General features: G+C 39.6%; 1 protein-coding gene across 5 annotated transcripts in view; it reads right to left on the reverse strand.

The window, feature by feature from the left end:
* Nucleotides 1–2,969: 2,969 nt before the first annotated feature.
* The window catches only part of STARD3NL (STARD3 N-terminal like), a 30,077-nt gene continuing 14,047 nt past the window's right edge, over nt 2,970–18,999 (reverse strand). For 2 of the 5 annotated variants that reach the window (XM_040590119.1, XM_040590118.1), the window contains 7 exons: nt 15,311–15,607; nt 12,408–12,485; nt 10,529–10,606; nt 8,837–8,890; nt 8,617–8,734; nt 5,992–6,090; nt 2,970–3,039 (listed from right to left, as the gene is read on the reverse strand). In XM_040590119.1, the coding sequence (XP_040446053.1) occupies nt 2,987–3,039; nt 5,992–6,090; nt 8,617–8,734; nt 8,837–8,890; nt 10,529–10,606; nt 12,408–12,485; nt 15,311–15,535 (705 nt within the window). In that variant the 5' untranslated portion in view covers nt 15,536–15,607 and the 3' untranslated portion in view covers nt 2,970–2,986. The remainder of the gene's footprint in view (nt 3,040–5,991; nt 6,091–8,616; nt 8,735–8,836; nt 8,891–10,528; nt 10,607–12,407; nt 12,486–15,310; nt 15,608–18,999) is intronic. The other 3 variants (XM_040590122.1, XM_040590120.1, XM_040590123.1) reach the window with 3 other exon arrangements.

Below are 18,999 nucleotides of genomic sequence, written 5' to 3' on the forward strand. Positions count from 1 at the left end.
GTTGCTATAACAAAACATACCTACCTGCCCCACCAAGGATTGGCTGTCACTAGTGCAGGTGGCTCGTTGTGCTTTATAGCTCATGGTTTTGGATTAATTCCCCTTTCCTAGTTTTTCTGAGTACTAAACTGCAGGAGGAAGAGGTGGCGTTTCTTAGATTTCCAGAGGAACTCCATATTGCAGCTGGAGGAAGGTGTTCAAGTCTGAACTTAGATCATCCCAGTTGTGTTTTTCTCATTGAGTTTAATATTTGGTTAGGCACATTCCAGCACTGTTAAATGAGAGTTTCTTCTAATGATTTATTCTTACCTGCATAGTCTGAAACAGGTCTTGAATATTCTGAAGTGATGTAAGTGGTAGACTTGATTTTGGCTTATTTTTTTCATCTAGCAGCCACAGAAGAGAATTTTAAAAATAGCAGGCTAGAGGCAATGTAACCACTTGCTGTCTATTGATCTTTGATGGAGAGTACCTTATCTTTTAGTCATACACTTACTTACCGAATGTTCCTTGGAGCAAAAGGTAGGTGATTTTACTGTAAGGCTTGATAGCAACTGAAGTGAAATAAGATAGCTAGTGCCAGAACATCTTGCAGACTTCAACAGTAGCACTTTCACCTCCCTCTCCTCCTCTCCTTTCCCCTTGTACTGCCCCCTGAAGGGTCTTTATTCAGTACTGCAGCCTCTGCTCCAACAGGACAACTGCAACCGCACAGGACCCTGTCCATGACAAGCCTGCTTTTAATAAACGATCTCCCAGCCCACCTGCAGTGTCTCATACCCAAAGCTGAAGAGAGAAAGAAATCCTGCACGGACCCCTAAGCAGTGCTGGACAGCGGCATCCAGCTGCAGCTTCTGGGGCACACCAAGGTCATAGCTGTGCATTTGGCAGCTGCAGGGGCTTCTGAGCCCTGCACGTAGCCAATAGATTTGTTGCGACCGAGTAAGGGGAGCCAATGCGTGGGCTTAATGGTTTGTGCTTTTAGTGGAAGCATCCTGTAAGTTGCAATGGGCACGACTGCTTCAAGGAGAAGCTGCAACTGGAAGAGAGCACAACCCATCCTATCTCCTACGCAGCGTGCTTCTGTTCCACAGCACTGGGAGCATCGCAGAGCCGCACAGCACCCATGTGTGAGTTAACACTTGAAGAATACGCTGGTACTCAGGATTTGCTCTGTGGGTTGCTAATAAAACCTATTGGCTGTATAAGGAAAGGGACAACACTTGCATTCCTCTTTAGGTAGGAATTAGGTGTTACACTAAAACTTTTTTGATTGAGCATTGGTTAACACTTAAGATCTCTACCTCAGAATACCTATCCTATACTTGCACAGGTAAATTGAATGACTGACTGCCTTCCTTTCACTACAGGGGTAATACTGGTGCTTGCAAAGGCTTGCTCCCATTTCCTCCTTGAACCTGAAGAACATCCACCACCAGTACAGGAGTGGGAACTAAGTTACTTAATTTCAGAAAGCCCCATGCATCCTTTTGATCCCACGTATGCAACAAAGAAATGTTCTGCTGCATTGCTGCAGGCAGCCACACAGTACTACACCACATTCTGCACAAAATCTGTGCAAACTGGAATCTTTGCTGCCCCAAAGTGGTACATGTGTATTTCCAGCTGAAAAAGCAACAACATCCTATAATGCATTACCCATATTTTAACATTTTTATTTTAGAAAGTGAACATATCCATTACAAAAGAAAATGCATGGAGTTAAAAAAGTAAATGTAAAACTAACGACAAATTTGCAATAACATAAAATAATTTTTCCTAGTGAGTCCCAACAATCATTAAATATACTTCCACCACAGAGAAGTTTTACTTCATTATATTATCAATCTCTTGATTAGGTACACAAAACAACACTTCCCAGTAATTATCTAGTCATTAGAAGATCAACTTCAGGAATCACTGAATAATAAAATACATTATGGACAAATATTTTCATACCACCTGGGAGGCAACCTAATATACATATGTGAACAAGGTACATCTTTGTGAGGTATTACAGTACGTGGGAACTGTTCCCTTTGCTTTCTAGCGACTAAACTCTCCTGTCAGCAGCTCCACCAGCAAGTCAGCCACAGACTCTGTTGCCAGTTTCCAAACCCCAACAACTCCCCTCAGAGATTTTCTTTCTGTAACAGATTACACGAGTCAGGATGCATCAAGGTGTGAGTCAAGAAAACAGATACTGAAAACAGGAGGCAGAAAAGAAAAACTCACCGACCCTTCCAGACTAGTGCTAGAAGACTTCAAATCTGAAGCTTCAGCTTCTCAAGAACATTTAATACCCCCCATAGCTTGAGCTTTGCCAGGTGTGGTGAAGTGAAAGCATAGGGCAAGATAATTCCTGAAGTAAATCAAGTAATTTCCAAAATAAGGAAATAATCTCTTATATTTAACCAAAATACATTATGAAAATGTTTAAGACGCAGTGGCTCCACTGTAACCCATCTGTAGTACTAACCAGACTGAGGAGGGGAAGTACCGAAGTAGTTTTGCCCATGCAGTCTTCGAGATGAATCTACTTGTCCTAGACCTAAACTACAGGAACATCTCTTCCTAGCACTCCTGCCCTGCCATCTCCAAAGGAATAATGGTCCTTTTTTCAGAAATGAGGAGAGATTACACAACTGGCCCACCACTCCCCTTTCCAGGACAGCCAACAAATCCATGCTGGAGGTGTTACGTTCCCAGGCTGCAGCCTCTCCCGCTACACTCCACAGCGCACTCAGCCCCCTGGGTTCTGGTTAGGCAGAGCTGGGGAGCAGAGGACCCCAACTACAGGCTCTCGACACCCTGGCAGGAGTTCCTGCCGCAAGGTTGCTAAGGCAGACATGCTGCATTCAAAGATGGTGAGCTCCTAAGAGTTAGCCCACCATTCAAATTAGTTGGGAAGGAACGAAGAAGAAAATAGTATTTTTAGAAATATTCAGGTGCTGTGCAAAGGAACTTACCTGCTTTTTTGTATTTGCTATACGACGGGTTTTTCACTGTCTTGTTTTTCTTCTGAGTCTTCATCGGATCCTGAAAAGGAAGACAAGAATGCCATTAGATCAGTTGAGAGAAGAATAAAAGAAAAAAAAAAAAAACCACAAAGCAGCACGCCACCGCTGTAACAACTTATCAAAAGGCAATTCAAAGCAACTATCTCCTGTAAAAATATTTACTTTTTATTTTAAATTTCTTATCTTTTTAGATGTTTCACACTGAAGGGTTGTTTTTTTTAAACAGTTACCAAACCCAAACCCCAGCACTGGGATCATTCTTGAATACCTACCCTGTCAAGGAATTCAGGTAGCAAGTGCTTCAAGTTGTCACTACAACACACTCTGGACAATCAACTCCACATTTGCTCCCTGACAAACAGATTTTCCCACTTGCCACATCCTGCTCTTCAGAAAACAACTTCAGAAGACACTTCCAAAGCAGCCAGAAATAGAGACATCAATTTGTAAACCAGCATCTAGTGTTCTGGCAAGACACTGTCTCACTAAGCCAGAAACCTAACAGCTCCCTCTGCCTCCCGCTGCCCAGTTCTCTTCTCCTCATCCCCTGCCTGCTCTCAGCTCTCCACCTTGCCAAAGCCCTGGAAGACCCCAAAAAAGACCCAGCTGGTCACAGGGCTGCGACCCTGGAGCAGCTCCTGCTGGAGGCAGCTCCTGCTGGAGGCACTGCTTGGCAGGAAAGTGGCTTAATGGATCAGTTGTTTCAGAGAGAGCACGAAGATACCAAGCAAACAGGGTGATCAGTGCTGAGCCGCAGTTTGGGAGACCCAGCCCAAGCCACAGATGCCTCTGCCCACACCCGAGGCAGCTGTCAGTCCCTGCAGCAGTCAGCCCTTGTCAGGGACCGCTGAAGAAATTACCAGTCCATGCACTTTGCCATACTGGTCTTGGGAAGTTTAAATGAAACTCGCACAGAGGGAAAAAAAACACAGGTGAGTAAATGTCTTGGGTTTTTGCCATCAATTTAGGGCTGAACTATGGATGCACATTCTCTTTGACAAAGAAGTAAAAAAAGAAAGAAGTGTTAATCCTTTTTTTTGGCCAAACTACTCTAAAGTCTTCTCTTCTTGGAATAGCATACCTGCCTTTCATCTTGAAGCTTATATTGTACAGAAACTGAAGAAATCTCTTTCCAGACTGGTTTTCCGCTTGCTACCTCCTACTTGGCAACCAAGTCTAATGTTGAAGGTGAAGGGGTCAACCCCTATAAAGAAGTGGATGGAAAAGGGTATGACAGTGGACACGTGCACCTTCAAGGAAGACAAAAAGATAAATACGCTGAAAATTCCAGCAGAGCCTGTTTTAAAGGTCACCTCCTGACAGCAAAGACTTGTTTTTGGACATGTTGCCATGTCTGCAGAGGGTTTATTCCCTTCTGCATGGTCATGGGGAATAGTTTATCTCTAAACATTTTCCCAATCAATATGTCAGGCAAACTGACCAAAAATTGTTCTATTAGAACAATCCATAGTTGTGTTGTCTGAAAGAAATGCAGAATTTTGCAGCACATATTTTTAATGGTGAGCTATTTTTACTGCGCAGCATTAACAGTTTCAGAATACTCTATGACTACCAGTGTGTGTGTTTTAGTTCAGATATATTCACTTGACTGTTTCTTTTGTTTCTTATACCCATAAAGGGTGCTTAAATTTACTCGGCAGTTAGGGCAGACTAGGAGAATGAACGTGCACTGTTACTGAAACCCAGGTTACAAGCAGCCATTCCCTGCAGCCACCACCCACGTGCTGAGGCACGATAGCTCACGGCACATGCAACACTGACCTAGCCAAACTACCAAGGAAAACCTGCGAGCTCCACTGACACTTCCTCTCACACTGTATATTCTATTGCCAAAAAAATCCCAGGCTGAATCTAGTATACTACTTCCAACCGTTATTCCTCAAGATAGACTCACCGCTTTAACTAAAATGTATTTTCACTTTGAATCGTTATTTATACTTGACATTGTCTTAATGCTTTGTCAGCCCTAGATGGAGCTCTAAGACATTCATTACGCCAAGATGCTCAGCAACCACAGAGACAGCCATTAAACTGAAAAATATCAGCAACATGTGTAACTCTATAATGCACGACAGGCAAACATAGTTGTAGCAACTAGCAGATATTAATATTTGAAATATATTGCATAACACAGCATAGCTTTACATTTTAGTGTAAAAAGCCTGACATAGGATTTGGGGGTTCACACCGAGTCCTCAAGTAACTTAAATTTACTCAACCCATGAAGAAATTACTCATTTCCTTGAAATGCCTGCAAACACATTTGGAAGTCCTGCAGTATTTACTACTTTTTTTTTTTTTTTTTCATTACTTGGCTCATACCTCAAGTCGAACAAAGAACATGATATGCGCAGGTAAAGTGTAATTAACACTTACCCTCAAGCTAATACACCTACACCGTTAGCCTTTTTAGACAGAGAGGGCTTTTTCTTTTAGTTATGCGAAAAGAAAAGAGCCTCTGACTGACATTGCAGTTTGCTTTAGAGCAGCTTCAGGTCCCCTATCCCAAGATACTATAAAGCTCCAAATTTAGGCTGGATTAAATAGTGCATTCCTGCATAAACACTACTGCTAGCAAATAAAAGATCACAGAATATCTCAAGTTGGAAGGGACCCACAAAAATCATCAATGGCAGAAACAAACAATAACCGCCTCCTTTCAGCAGCGGTACCATTTTCTTTAAGATTTACCTTGTTTTTAACAACTTTAGGTCATGTCAGAAGTTCCATTAACTACATGTATTGTAATTCAGCTGATAGGTAGTAACTAAACTGAACGACTAAATAAAAAAGAATCTGTCATTTTAGGACTGCAAAGTACGCTTTTCATTTAAAAAGGAAATTAATTTTTTTCCCTTCACCCTTGCCCTGCCTTACCCACTGAAGGGGTGAAATATGCAGGACTTTAATGTCAATACCAAAAAGACATTCGCTATGCAAACGTAATTACCTGCCACAGATTCAGGAGGAGAATAGAACTGCCCGTCAGAGAGGACTCCTGGGTGAAGAAGAGCTGCTCGTTCAGAAGCATCCTGTGCTATCAAAAATCCTAAAAGGGAAACACAAAACAAATCAAAAAACAATCCTCAGTGCTATCACACAGCATTTTAAAGATCAAGTACCAATGAAGAATCTTGTATAACTTCAGGCAGATAAGGAGACACACTAGCAAAAACCAGAGATACTGTACACATGAATTAAGGAATCCTTCCTTCTGCTATGTGCAACTGTATGATTAGCATGCCATATGTAAATTCATCAATATTCACTGGGTAACTAAAACTCTAAAATACATTTTTAATGATCAGTGAGCTGCCATGCAAAACCAAATAAACTATTTTCTCACTTTGTCACTGTAAGACTCCTCATTAATGACCTGCTTTCACCTGCCTGTCTCAACATACCTAGTTACTTCAACCTCCAACTCATTTTGGCTCAATTTCATCTAACATCAGGAAAATTATCTGGAAATGACACAGGGCTATTCTAGTGTTTAATGACAAAGACAAAAACCAAAAGAGGTTGGAAGAGAACTAATTAATCTCATCCTTACTGCCATCAACAAATCTTCTAATAATAACAGGCCAAGATGGCGTTTCAGGTCAACCTAAGGCTACTGAGCATCCTTTGCTCTTTGCCACATGAAGACGGATGGGGGAAAAAAAAGCCCCAAACCTTGATGTTTACCTGAATCAGGACAGCTATCTGAGGTAGCAGCAGTTATTTAAAAATAAAAAAACAAACCTCTTTTCAACTCAAGCTACTATTTTTACATACCAATTTATCTTATTGACCTGTTCAAAGTCTCCAAAGGAGACATCTCTTTTACTTATATATCCACCCTGTCCAAAAGATGAAGGTTAGTCTCCATACTTAATAATGAATCACAGGATACTAGAAGACACATACTGGTTGGATTTTAGCTTTAAATCCTGATCACAGAAGGAAACTTTTAGAGCTTGAAGTCTCCTCCAGTGGAAAGACAGTTTTGCCCTTTTTTCTTTGTCTTTCTTTTTTATTATGATTTTTATAGTTACAGGCAAAACCTCTCCAAATTACGAGCACTGTTGCATTGGGCAAAAAACCTGCTGTGGTGGGTTTTCTTTGTTTGGTCGGGTTTTTTTTAATAAAACAGAACAGTAAGATGGAAAAAAGTCAGCTTTCACTCCCATCAGACACAGGAGAGAAAACCCACCTGTTCAAAAAGCAAAACCTATTAAAATCTGTTTTCATTGTCTCATTTAAAAGCAAATATTGCACTATATAAATATCACCATGCAACCCAATTCAAACATACCTATCATTTGTCTGACTTAATTGCTTAAAATCAGCATTTTCCAGTATAACCGCACCTTTTTTGGGAAATATGCAGAGTTTAACTAAAAAGCATGTCTTTCTAAATACACACCATCTATTTCAAGCTCAGTAGAAATGAAGAAAGCGTCACTAAATCACACCCACAAGGATTTAGCAATAATATCTCGATTTCACGAATATAATCATCAGGTATTTACACGTGTATGTATCAAAATATGAATATGTATTGTAAAAAATGCACAAGTCTCTGAACTGGCCAGATTTCTTATCTATTGAGACAGAAGTGTGATGCAGCTGTATTTCCACACACCCCTCAAAAGAGAGGGGAGGATAAAAAGTTACCCTAGGTTTCCATTTGTCTAGGAAAAAAACCCACTTACTTAACCAACTTCTTCTTTCTTGGAGTGGTGGAAAAGAGGGAAGGGATCAAAGTGGAAAGATTGCATTTCAGAGCACTAAAAAAAATGGAGGCATCTATGCCCATGTACAGTTTTCCTTTTTAGCTAATAACAGGCAAACATGCCCTTCCAACAGTGTTTCGTCCTGTTTTTCAGGTAATGATGCACAAACAACAGGTTCACTGTACAGTTACTCTCCTACTCACAACAGGTTAACTGTGCAATTACTGCCCTGCTGTTGAAACTCACAAAACATCTGTAGCAGAAATCTATGCTTTCTTTTCCTCACCACTCAAGCAATACTCTCTTTCAACTAAATCAATGGGATTCCTGCATGTAGTTGAACACAGCGAGTGTCAGATGACCCGCTGCCTCATCTCAAAGAGGCTGAAATTCACATTTGCTCTGGTCTCATTCTGTCTGTGCATGAAGCAGACACTCCACAATACTTCTCTGCTTCCCCTTTTCCACCTCAAAAGAAGTTAGTGACATTGAGTTAGTTATTGTGTCTACTCTTCCTAAAAGATACTTACTCAATGCATTACCCAGAAAATAAATTTTTACAAGCTCCAGCCAGTCAAATCTTCTTAAATATCTTAAGCATACAAAATATGTACGTTCCCAAGTGCCTGACAATTTGCTGATCTGGCCCTTGCAACTTTCAACTTTGCCTCCCTCAATTAATTAAACCTCCACTTCTCTGAAGGCATATGTTCCTTTCCAGAAAAGGAATTACTATTTAATTTTTCCCACAGCCCTTCAAATTTTGAGAAGCTGAAAGCAGCATTCTTCAGCCAGATAACATAGGATTGAATGTTGCCAACTGCTGCAGCGGCTGAGGGGAAATATCAAAAGCTTACTGTTTTCTTCTTCAGCTTCTTGCGGTAACACTTTAAAGTCCAAGAACCAAGTTTCAATCCAGGCAAGTATGAAGGATATGATGGGCAGCACATAGCCAAATGCACCCTGTGAGAACAGCTTGAAGGAAACAAAACCACACAACATTACAGAAATTAGCCTGAAGAATCTTGGTTTCAAGAAAACAACAAAGTAAAACAAACATTTGATTAGAATATATACCTGTGAAATAATTACTTTTGCTAATAAAAAGGCACTGGTCACTGCTGTTGTAAACTGAAAGAGATAGGGTAAGAATAGTTAAGACTAATAAATGGATTTACTTTCTTATTTCTGCCATTATCTATCAGTTGCAACTTTAAATATTTACCAAATTTACCAACAACAGCAAGATCATAGATTAATAAAAAAAATAAAATTTAACAAGTATGGTACACTTAAAAGTGTTATTAAAATAACCCCCATATAAAAGTAACTTTTAATACAGACATCTCCAAATCCTGATTTCCATACAGCAAATAGGCGGTTTAGATGCTACACATATGCTCAGTTATATAAACTGTGATCTTGCTGTATAATGAAGATCCAGTATTGTATTCTCCAAGTCCCTTAAAAAAAATAATAAATCTATCTATGTGTTTGGGAAAAAGCAAACAAATTGCTCCAAATGCCTTTCACTGCCATACAAATAAAAGATTCATTTCAAATGCCAAATCATCTTTGTAGAAGTAAATTTGAATTAATATTTTAATTCACATACTGATATTGTGAAAAATTAATCACTTTGAAGACCTGATACTCCCTGACATATTTTAAAAAAATGGAAGGCTGCATAAAATGTCTGAAAAAAAACCCAGAAAAAGAGCAGGGGACGAGTACTGTTCACTCAAGGAAGGCTCCCACATCTAGTAGCGCATTTAAGTCCAGCAATTCTTTAAATAATAGCAGAACCTAACTAGCTTCTGGTAAGCACAGGTGGGATTTTAAGATTAACGGCTTCTGCAAAATCTTCAGTGAAGCTTTATATATCTAATTGCTTACTACCATGATGGCTTCACTCTCACCACCTCACAAACAACTGCATCAAGTTGGAGGATGTCATTGGAAGAAAGACTCTAAAGCTACACAGCTAAGAGTAAGGGATTTCGCAAGGCACGCACTTAAAAACCCCACTATCAGAACAGCAGTTACTATTATGTATGTGTTTGTGCCATGCTAATACCACCATTTAAAAAGCAATGATGGTGTGTGATTGCACATGAACACGTTCCACATGCACCTACCACAGTCTAAGGGAAAAAGTCTAAGATTTATAGCACAGTAAGCCAGCAATACGCCCACTGTATTCTAATCTATAGTACTGACTGGTGGAAGTACGAACATCATCAGGTTTGGCATTCTTTCTCATCCACACAGTACAGCTGCATTACAGGTATTTTCTCAAAGCCACTGTGATTCCCTACAGTTCTCAAGAATTTTAGGAAGCAATACAGGTGCCAGTGCTCAACGGCTGGCACCTAAGCATGTGGGAGTTAACGGACAGCTGATTCTCTGGTACAGTAACGCTAATTCTTTTTGAATACTGTTCACTATCTCAAATGCAAATATATTTCAAATATTAATTAACAAGTCAGAGGTAACAAGCAGATAAGACCAGCCATCCATACTGGATTCAAAATAAGTCTTCAATTTGTATTAACATGATACCTAATAAGGACCACACCCACTGTGCTATTAAATTCTTGTCTTTAGGCTGAAAATCTTCCAGAACAGAAGTTTTTCATCTGTTACTGTACAGTGAATTTTTATATATAGCATCAAGATGATTCTTAACATACAAGCGTTAAGAGGCATCTAAAATTTTGTGTTTGATCCATTCTAGTTAAAACTCCGTTATGCTTGGCTACTACTCACAGCTATTGCCCACCAATGGCGCAGTCTGCACATTGCATATGCAAGTATTAACACCTTAAATCGAAAGACTGCCAGTAGCTATAGAGAAAGGAAAAAAATATTTGTTGGTTAATTCAGAACATAGAAGAACCACAAGATTCTCAGCTCACTGAACATACTAACTGCTTACAAAACAACTTAAACAGGACAATCAAAGTTCTGTTATCGAGAAACAAATTTGAGTGTGTGCTTATAAAACACACATAGAATGTAATTTCCCACTCGTAAAGCAAACAGCACCACTCACATGCCTACGTAGGCTCAAATATGCAAGTATGTGCAATTCCAAAAATAAGTTAAAAACGTAAGAAAGCTAAACAAAGTATGTGCATGATCATTTTAACTAACTGGAATCTACGCATCTATAAATCTAGATGTAGTTAATCCAGCAAATTCCTTGAGCATCACTGTGAATCTCACTGATCTTACTAGCGTGCTAATGTGCAAGAATATCATTAAAACCTATAAAGATTTCACAAACGTCTTTTTTTGACACAAAATGGGAATAATTTTGAAAACCAATTTTCTACGTACTACATTTTTTTTATTTATTGAAATATTAACTTTGCAGCAATCAATTATTCTTTATGGAGATGTCTGCAATAGCAGGCCGGTCCAAATATTTTGCAGTAAAGTTACACAATTTCTAGGCCAGAAAATTAAATCAATAGCAGACAGATGAGATTTCTGAATCAGGGACCCTAACCCTCAATTCCCCTGTTTATTTTTTGATATAGATTGCCTCCAACTTGTTTTAAAAGGTGTGTTCAGAATCTAAGAAATGTGAAACAAATGCATAAAAATTAAGAGAAGTCAAGGACGGACATGGCCAGAGGTACAATTAACTCATTTAATCTTACACAAATATAGATGTTTCAGAAACAGAAGAAAACCTGTATAAGCCCACAAATTATTTTGCAGAATTCAATGACCTAGTCCCTTCCCAGGAAATAAAAGTCTATTATTATACATTACACGTTTTTAACCTTTGGTTCAACTACAGGGCAAAATGATTTGCAAAGCATCAACATTTACAGGTAACACTTTTTTGCTTTCTGCAGTAAGGTATATCATGGAGAACCTGCCAGCAAAATAATGAGAGAGAAAGGGAGAAGTAGCTTAGTTTGCTAGCTTAAGAAATTTTTGTATCTGGTACCTCATTCTATTTGATACAGCAAATGGTCCAGTCCAATGCAGAAGCAAGGATGGGTTTTTTTTATCATTTCTGAATATAGTCATCACTATAAAATGACTGATACCAAACCAACTCGTCTCTGCCAGGCAAGACATGGTAAAATTAATGATCTTGCAAAAACATGGAGCCCTTTAGAAGAACTGTAAAGAAACAGCTTTTACTTTGAGATCAGTAACTTGGCCCATGCAGTGCAAAATGCATTGCAACTACAGAGCTACAGCGCTGCTGAAAGACACTCTCCTCACTGCAACCGACATTTCTCTCCATGGACAAAAACATCGATTTAAACAAAATGATGTTACAGCTGGAGGACTACTGGTCTTGTTCCCTTAACAAACTATCTTTATGCCACATCAATCTCCCATTCTGGACTGAGTTTTTCATCTCCTCTTCCGTGACCCCAAAGCAGAAGATGCAATTTAAGTGTCCCTAAGCATCTCTATCCACAGGCTCCACGAGCCTGCTGCCAAAACAGGACTGGGCAATCCCTAGGTGGGTGAAATTTGGCACAAGTCCTTCTGGTTTAAATTATCAAGAAAAAAATCAAGCCTTTCACAAGACTCAAACTAGGGAATATCTGTGGAAGGAAGAACATGGGAAAACTACACTTTCGCTGCTTTTTTTCTTTTTTTAAAGAACACTTACAAATATATCAAAATATGAAGAAGAGTAGTCATACTGTAGGACTTCTTTCTCTAAGGTAGTCTCAATGCCTCCTTTCACCTACAAAGAAACAACAACACACACACAGCTTTAGAACAGAAGTTACTGAAGGCAAAATACACACAAATCTGATAGGCGAAATTAACAGCTCCTCACTGATGTACAAGAAGATCACTAAACTAAGTACAGAGGTCATATATGCTAAAATTGTCAATTTCAAGATTAGTCCTTATTTGGTTTTCATGATTATATACAATTTTCAAAGTGAAAACACTTAGGACTATGACCTGGCCTATGCAAGCTACATTTCAGACTGTCCCAAAATAAAAGCAAACAAGTTGTTGAGGGAAGGAGAAATTATTAACTGTAAGGTATTAAACAAAATTCACAGAGCATTTTATGCCTCATAAGGAGGATCAAAACAGCTGATCAAAAAGCCACCCAGAAACTACCTCCAAGTTAGTCACATTAGCAAACAGAAAATAAAAGTAACTGAATTCATACTGCAGATCATCTCCTCTCAGCATACATCTATTTGTTTAAAGAGAGCTGAGAAAAAAATCCCGCTGTAAAAAACACAGAAGCTACAACTGTTAGACCATTCTGCCACAAATAACTAACACCCAAGTTTAATTCTTTCATTGCCTGAGAAGATACAAAACTACATCTTTAGCCAGTGTTTCCTTCCAGTGGAAAGATTTATCACTTTTCTGTTCAAACTGGGTCAGTAAGAAAATAATTACGGATGTACTGGGTCAGAGGGTGAGAGGAGTATGTATCTTAGTTGGGAGTGAAAAACCTTAGTGTTCACATCCCATTGTTTTCAATATTAAATTCAGTAATTAAGCACTGCATGAAATAGTTCTGTAAAGCACTGGGAAACTATGAGCAGAAGGCTTTAGTATTGAATTTGACTACTGTCATCCTTTTAAAGAAAGGAGCTACCAAAGCATGCCAACAACATACGCTCACCATCTCAAAGCACTACAGTCTAGACACTTGCACACTTTTTCCAACTATACTGCTGGACAGTGTTTTTCTGAGACTAATTCCAACTCGAAATTTCCTCTATTTCTTCTCCTCTCCCTCCTCTCTATGGCTACCTGACAAATAACTTTCTAAATATAGCTTCCCCTTGGTTGCTTTACTGCATCAGATGTGATCATCTGTTTCCAGCATAAATAAGGAAAACCAACACACCCCCCTCCAAGCTGTTCACTGCGTGGCTGCATGCGCACCATGTTAACATAAAGATGAACAGTAATCCATCACAGCCTTGATTTAGGGTTTGCTCAAACTACCATGGAGCTAATCCCTGAAGAGTTTAAAAAATAAGTTACACCTAAGCACACTGGATAAGAGTGACAAAGGGAAAACAATACAGGAACTCTGGCAGCAGTTCTGGTCCCATTACTTATGCAGCAGTGATGAACAGCCCTAATGCAGTGCTATTTGACTTCCCAATGAACAAAACAATTTAAAAAACAGAGCAAAACACCCCCAACCTGTGTCTGATCCCAGATATCAAAAGATAGCTTCTAATATGACTTCTGAAGACAAAAAAAACCACCTGTTTTTCATCCCTGCTGACATTTGGCAGTACAGGACTCCAGTTCTTATTATGTTCTCCTTAAAACAAAGCTTTTCACAAAGAAAACTGCCAGGATCTTGAAGTCCCTTAATGCTGTGGCATTCAAAACAGAACATCATGAGCTGGTAGCATTTTCTATACATATATATTCATATATATTCTATAAATATACTGGGAGCACTAATATGAAAATCTGTACTCTGAATCCTCAACAAGAGATACAAACCCAGACTCTGCTCCTCTTAGTCGAACAAGCTGTTGAGAAACTGGCCAAAAAAAAAAAAAAAAAAGAAATGCATCAGAACACTATGCTGCTTTTCTGAGACAGGCTAACTTTATGCACTGGATACAACAGTCTTTCCACCTAGAGGGGCAACAGTCACAAAATTACAGCGTTCAGGCAAACACAGTGTGCTTTCTCAAATTAAACTGGAAAGTGTATTTTTCACTACAGCAGTGAACTACTTGAACAGTCAGCTCCCAAAGCTTTGCAATGTCAGATCAATAACCAAGGTTATTTATCTCGTAAAGGAATGCTGACAAAAAATGTTTACTCAAGATCTTTCTTGTCTAGGAAACTTCATTCCTCCAATTTTTCCTGTATGCCCTTTCTTAAATGAATACCTGAGATTATAGCTTAAAACCCAGCTCAAGAACTGGGATGCTACTTATGAAATAATGACAAATCAGCTATCCTACTGCTTTCTGGAAATTTTAGGAAAACTGCCTTGTTTTGAAAATTACAAATGCTGGAGTTTAAAGGTGGCAACTGTGGGAGTTTATGTTGTTTAAATGCACACAGCCATACATGACACAATGTATAGTATACCAATTTTACCTCAAAGAAAATACATCACAGCAGAAGAAAGGGTCTGGCCATTAGAAGTCTTTCCAGGGACTAACACCTCAGTAAAATATCGCTGACTTTGAGTTACTCAGAAAGCAAACTCTTGAATACTGTTAACATTCACACATATTGCCAAATTCAGACACACAGTACTTGCTGCTTGAAAAGTTCACTGGATTTCTAATGATTTCTTCAGCACAGGTCATAGACTACAGGAACATCAAAATGTTTAATGTTAAGAAGATAATAAATCATGTATCCTAATGACTAAAAGTAGATGCAGTTGAGTTGAGTCAATCATATGTTATTGAAAGCTTAACAGTAAGAAGCTGCTTTAATTTAAATAGATTCATGGCATATAATTTGGGATAGAAAAGAGCAACTTAATAACCACTCCTGAAGTGAACAAATAAATTGAAATCTAAGGGTACTGAAAAGACAACTCACATTTAATTCTATTATCCACAGCAAGGTTATGAATAAGAGATCAAATGTAACAAACAAACAGAAAGTCCTTCTGACATCCGATATGCCTTTCTTCTCTCTGCCTTCATATGACTCAATCCTTGCCATCAGCTGCGCTGGGTTGATGGAGTGGACATCCCGCAAGGAAGGACAGGATTCCACATGGCTACTGTGAGCATTTTCTGCATCACCTGGCACCCGATTCATCCTGGGTTTGCTTAGAGTGGTGGTCTTCCAGTTTCACCATCACTAGAAGGCTGATCCATACAGGAAGAATTTCTAAATAAAGAAAGAAAAGCAAAACACATTAGTTACCAAACCCCCCAGAATTTCAGCAGGTATTTTCATCTTACTATGTCAGTTCTCTTTTTGCTAAACTGATGACAAGTAGGTTTTAAAAATTGTTTCTAAAATAAGATCTATCTAGGCTCTCTTCATGTCTCAGAGGATTTATGAAACAAGAGGATTAATGTTCAATTAGACTGGTGGGAATAAGGGAGCGCTGTCCAGATTTAGAAGGCTCCATTCTCCACATTGTTAGAGTGAGACCACTAAACATGAATGAATACAGAGCATGATGCTGTGCATCTTCAAGGTTTCCAATTCTGATTTAAATGCTCTCAACAGGAAGCTAACTTAGAGGAAGTTCCACACACCATTCCTGAAAAATGGCAGTGTTAGCTCCCAGCACAACCAAAGCTGACACAACCGAAAGATTAAAAGTACATTAAACCCCCTGTATACTATATTAATCATTCTATAAAGCAAATACACTGCTATTTGCTCTATAGATAAATTCAGCTGCTATGACAAGTTATATTGTCAGATGGGGTGTCACTGAAAAATCTGTATGCAACCCAGTGGTTAAAGGTAATGCAATTATCATAAGACTGTTCTGACTACAAGGCTTTTAAAAAAACCCAAAAAACAACACAGGTTAAATTTCTGGAGCAGTTTGATGTGTGATTCACTCCATTACTCCATGAGAACCTTTTTTCCAATTAAAACTTCTAGAAAGACTTGACTAAGAAGGTCACAAAAGCTTCAAGGAAATATAAAGAAAAAAATAATATTATGTAAAATACTCAGAAGATTAAGCTATACATCCCGCAACACAAATCACAACAGACAACCTCCAGTAACACTGAGGGAATAGCTTTTTGAAATTCAAGACCAAAAGTTTGTCTCTTGCTGCGTGGGCTGTCTTTCAGTAAACTGCAGAACAAAAAGAAGAACCTTTGCCTCTTCTATTCCAACAGTGTTTCAGATCCACATCTGCAAGAACAGTCAGTCGAAGCACAACAGGAAAAGCAGACAGGGCATCTGTAACACACCACTAAGCAAACGCAAGGACACAGGGGGGAAAGAAAGGTGGAGCAGGGAGCTGCCAGTGCACACTCATCACAGCCAAGGAAGAGGCGGGCCAGCCAGGGACACCCAATGTTCTGGTCAAGTCACACATAACAGCCTTTAGGTAGTTCAAAGTCTGCTTTTCGTAGGCTGTGTCATGAGAATGGTAACAAACCCGCACCGAAACTGAAACGACCTTGCCTGCATAAACAGGCAGTCGGAGGGACACCAAGCCAGTTATCCATCACCATCGCACTGTGGTAGCTGGCTGTGGGTCAAACCAAGCACAAGGCCAAGCGCAAGCACAGGCAGGCTACTGCCACTCTGCTCCTGCCCTGCAGTCAGCCCCAGGATGCTCCTGCCCATGGCTTTCCAAAGCCAATCCGAGGTGTATGTCTTGTGGTACTCAGCCATAAACCACGGGACCGGGAAAGCTGACAGGCCTTTCACTGGACCTATCTCCTTTAAAGAGGTATAAGCAGAGCACATGACAACAGAAATTAGGAAGTGCGAATATGAGACTGAGATAATCAGTTTCATCATTAACCAGAAGAAAAATAAAGACAGAAATTGTTGTATGGCACTCACTCCTGTTTCAAGATCTTTTCAAGCAGATTTACAACTGACCAACTCCATTATTTCTCACTGTCGTCCTCTTGTTTACCTGACTTCAGGATTTGTGCAATGACTTTTCCCAGTAAGTACTAGCCTCAGCTCTGTTAACACATGCTCCCTCCCTTCCCCCAAGTCATGCACAAATCAGAATTTATAAACACCGTTACGCAAGTGGACAAACTTTGAAGCTAAACAGAACTTGTATCAGGTTTCTACCTTAAAAAAAAAACAACAAACCACACAAAAACACCCTAACAAAACTAACCACACTTGTACAGTTATAGTACTGAAAGGACCAAGTTTTACAGTACAAACATGAATGCAGATTTACTCCACATTAAGAATTCCAGTGAACCTGCTTCTCTCCAACTATCCCATGTTAATATACATTTTAAGTCAGAAATTGTTCTGCAATTATTCTATACCTCTGTTTCAAATACCAGCCACTAAACCTTATTCTACAAATCACATTTATCTGTTATTTTGATATTATTCACGTTATCTCAAACACCTGTCTACTCAGAAGAGAACATATCATTTAACTATTTACTATGCAAAAACATATTTCAGTACAGTACACAATAAAGTTGAGTAGAAACATGGTTATCTCATAACGTCCCCTAGTACAACTAGTCCATACCCAAGGATTCATGTTGCTTGACAGAAAAAACATTTTGAAAAGTAAGTAAAACTTCTGAAGAACTACCATTTATGCTGCCCTATCTTCCCCTGAACACAAATCACCGTTAATTTCATTAGTACCATCAGACTCACAATTCTATAGAATACAAAAGAAAACAGAATGGTTCAGTTCAGCTGAAAGGGACCCACAACAATCACCTGGTCCAAGTACCTGACTGCTTCAGGGCTGACCAGAAGCTAAATCATGGTTTTAAGGGCATTGTCCAAATGCCTCTTAAACACTGACAGGTTTGGGGCATTGACCTCCTCTCCAGGAAGCCTTGATGGGAAAAGGCTTTAACTTTGAACAGAGCTATAAATAACCAGTATTTTCTTAGAAGATCTCAAAGTGAAGCTTACATGGTACTGCACACCAGAAAACAAGATGATGCTGTGCCTGCCACAGGACCCTCATAGGGCTCTACATGGAGCCAACATTTTGCTTTCTGCCTGCAAATGCTATTTAGCTTTATGCTTGCAGCAGAGGAGGTAAATCCTAAATGAAAGGAGACGTCCTAATTTTGGAGTATTGTTTAGGTTTGTGTTGTTGTTATGCATCCTGGCACCAGGTAGCTGCAGGGCACCAGATTCCAATGGCAAAGGAGATCACTGACACTGTTGTATTCCTAATGAGAGGAGAAGACACATAACCATCTTTGCCTGCCCTTCTCAGCCTGTTTTATGGGTTTGTAGAAAAGACACGGGGGACCAAATCCAGGTTTAAAGGTTCCTAAACACCCACATTTCTTCTCAGGCAATGCAAATCCCTGAAACACCTGCCCAGCCTGACTCGGTACCCTTGGGGTTTGCTCATGCAGGCGCTGCTCACTCAGAGCCCAACAGCCCCGTGGGGACCAGCCTCCATCTCCTCCGTGGCAAGGAGGCCTTGGGTAGATTTGACCTTTCAGGCTCACTTCAAGGAAGCACCGGACATTTGCACCCCCTGCTGAAGTGGCCAGATTGAGCACAAAACCATCTCTAGGTGCTGGAAATCAACAGTCAGCGCTTATGACCCTGTCCTCTCC

This window comes from Falco naumanni, chromosome 4 (assembly GCF_017639655.2).
Source record: "Falco naumanni isolate bFalNau1 chromosome 4, bFalNau1.pat, whole genome shotgun sequence".
Lineage (NCBI taxonomy): Eukaryota > Metazoa > Chordata > Aves > Falconiformes > Falconidae > Falco > Falco naumanni.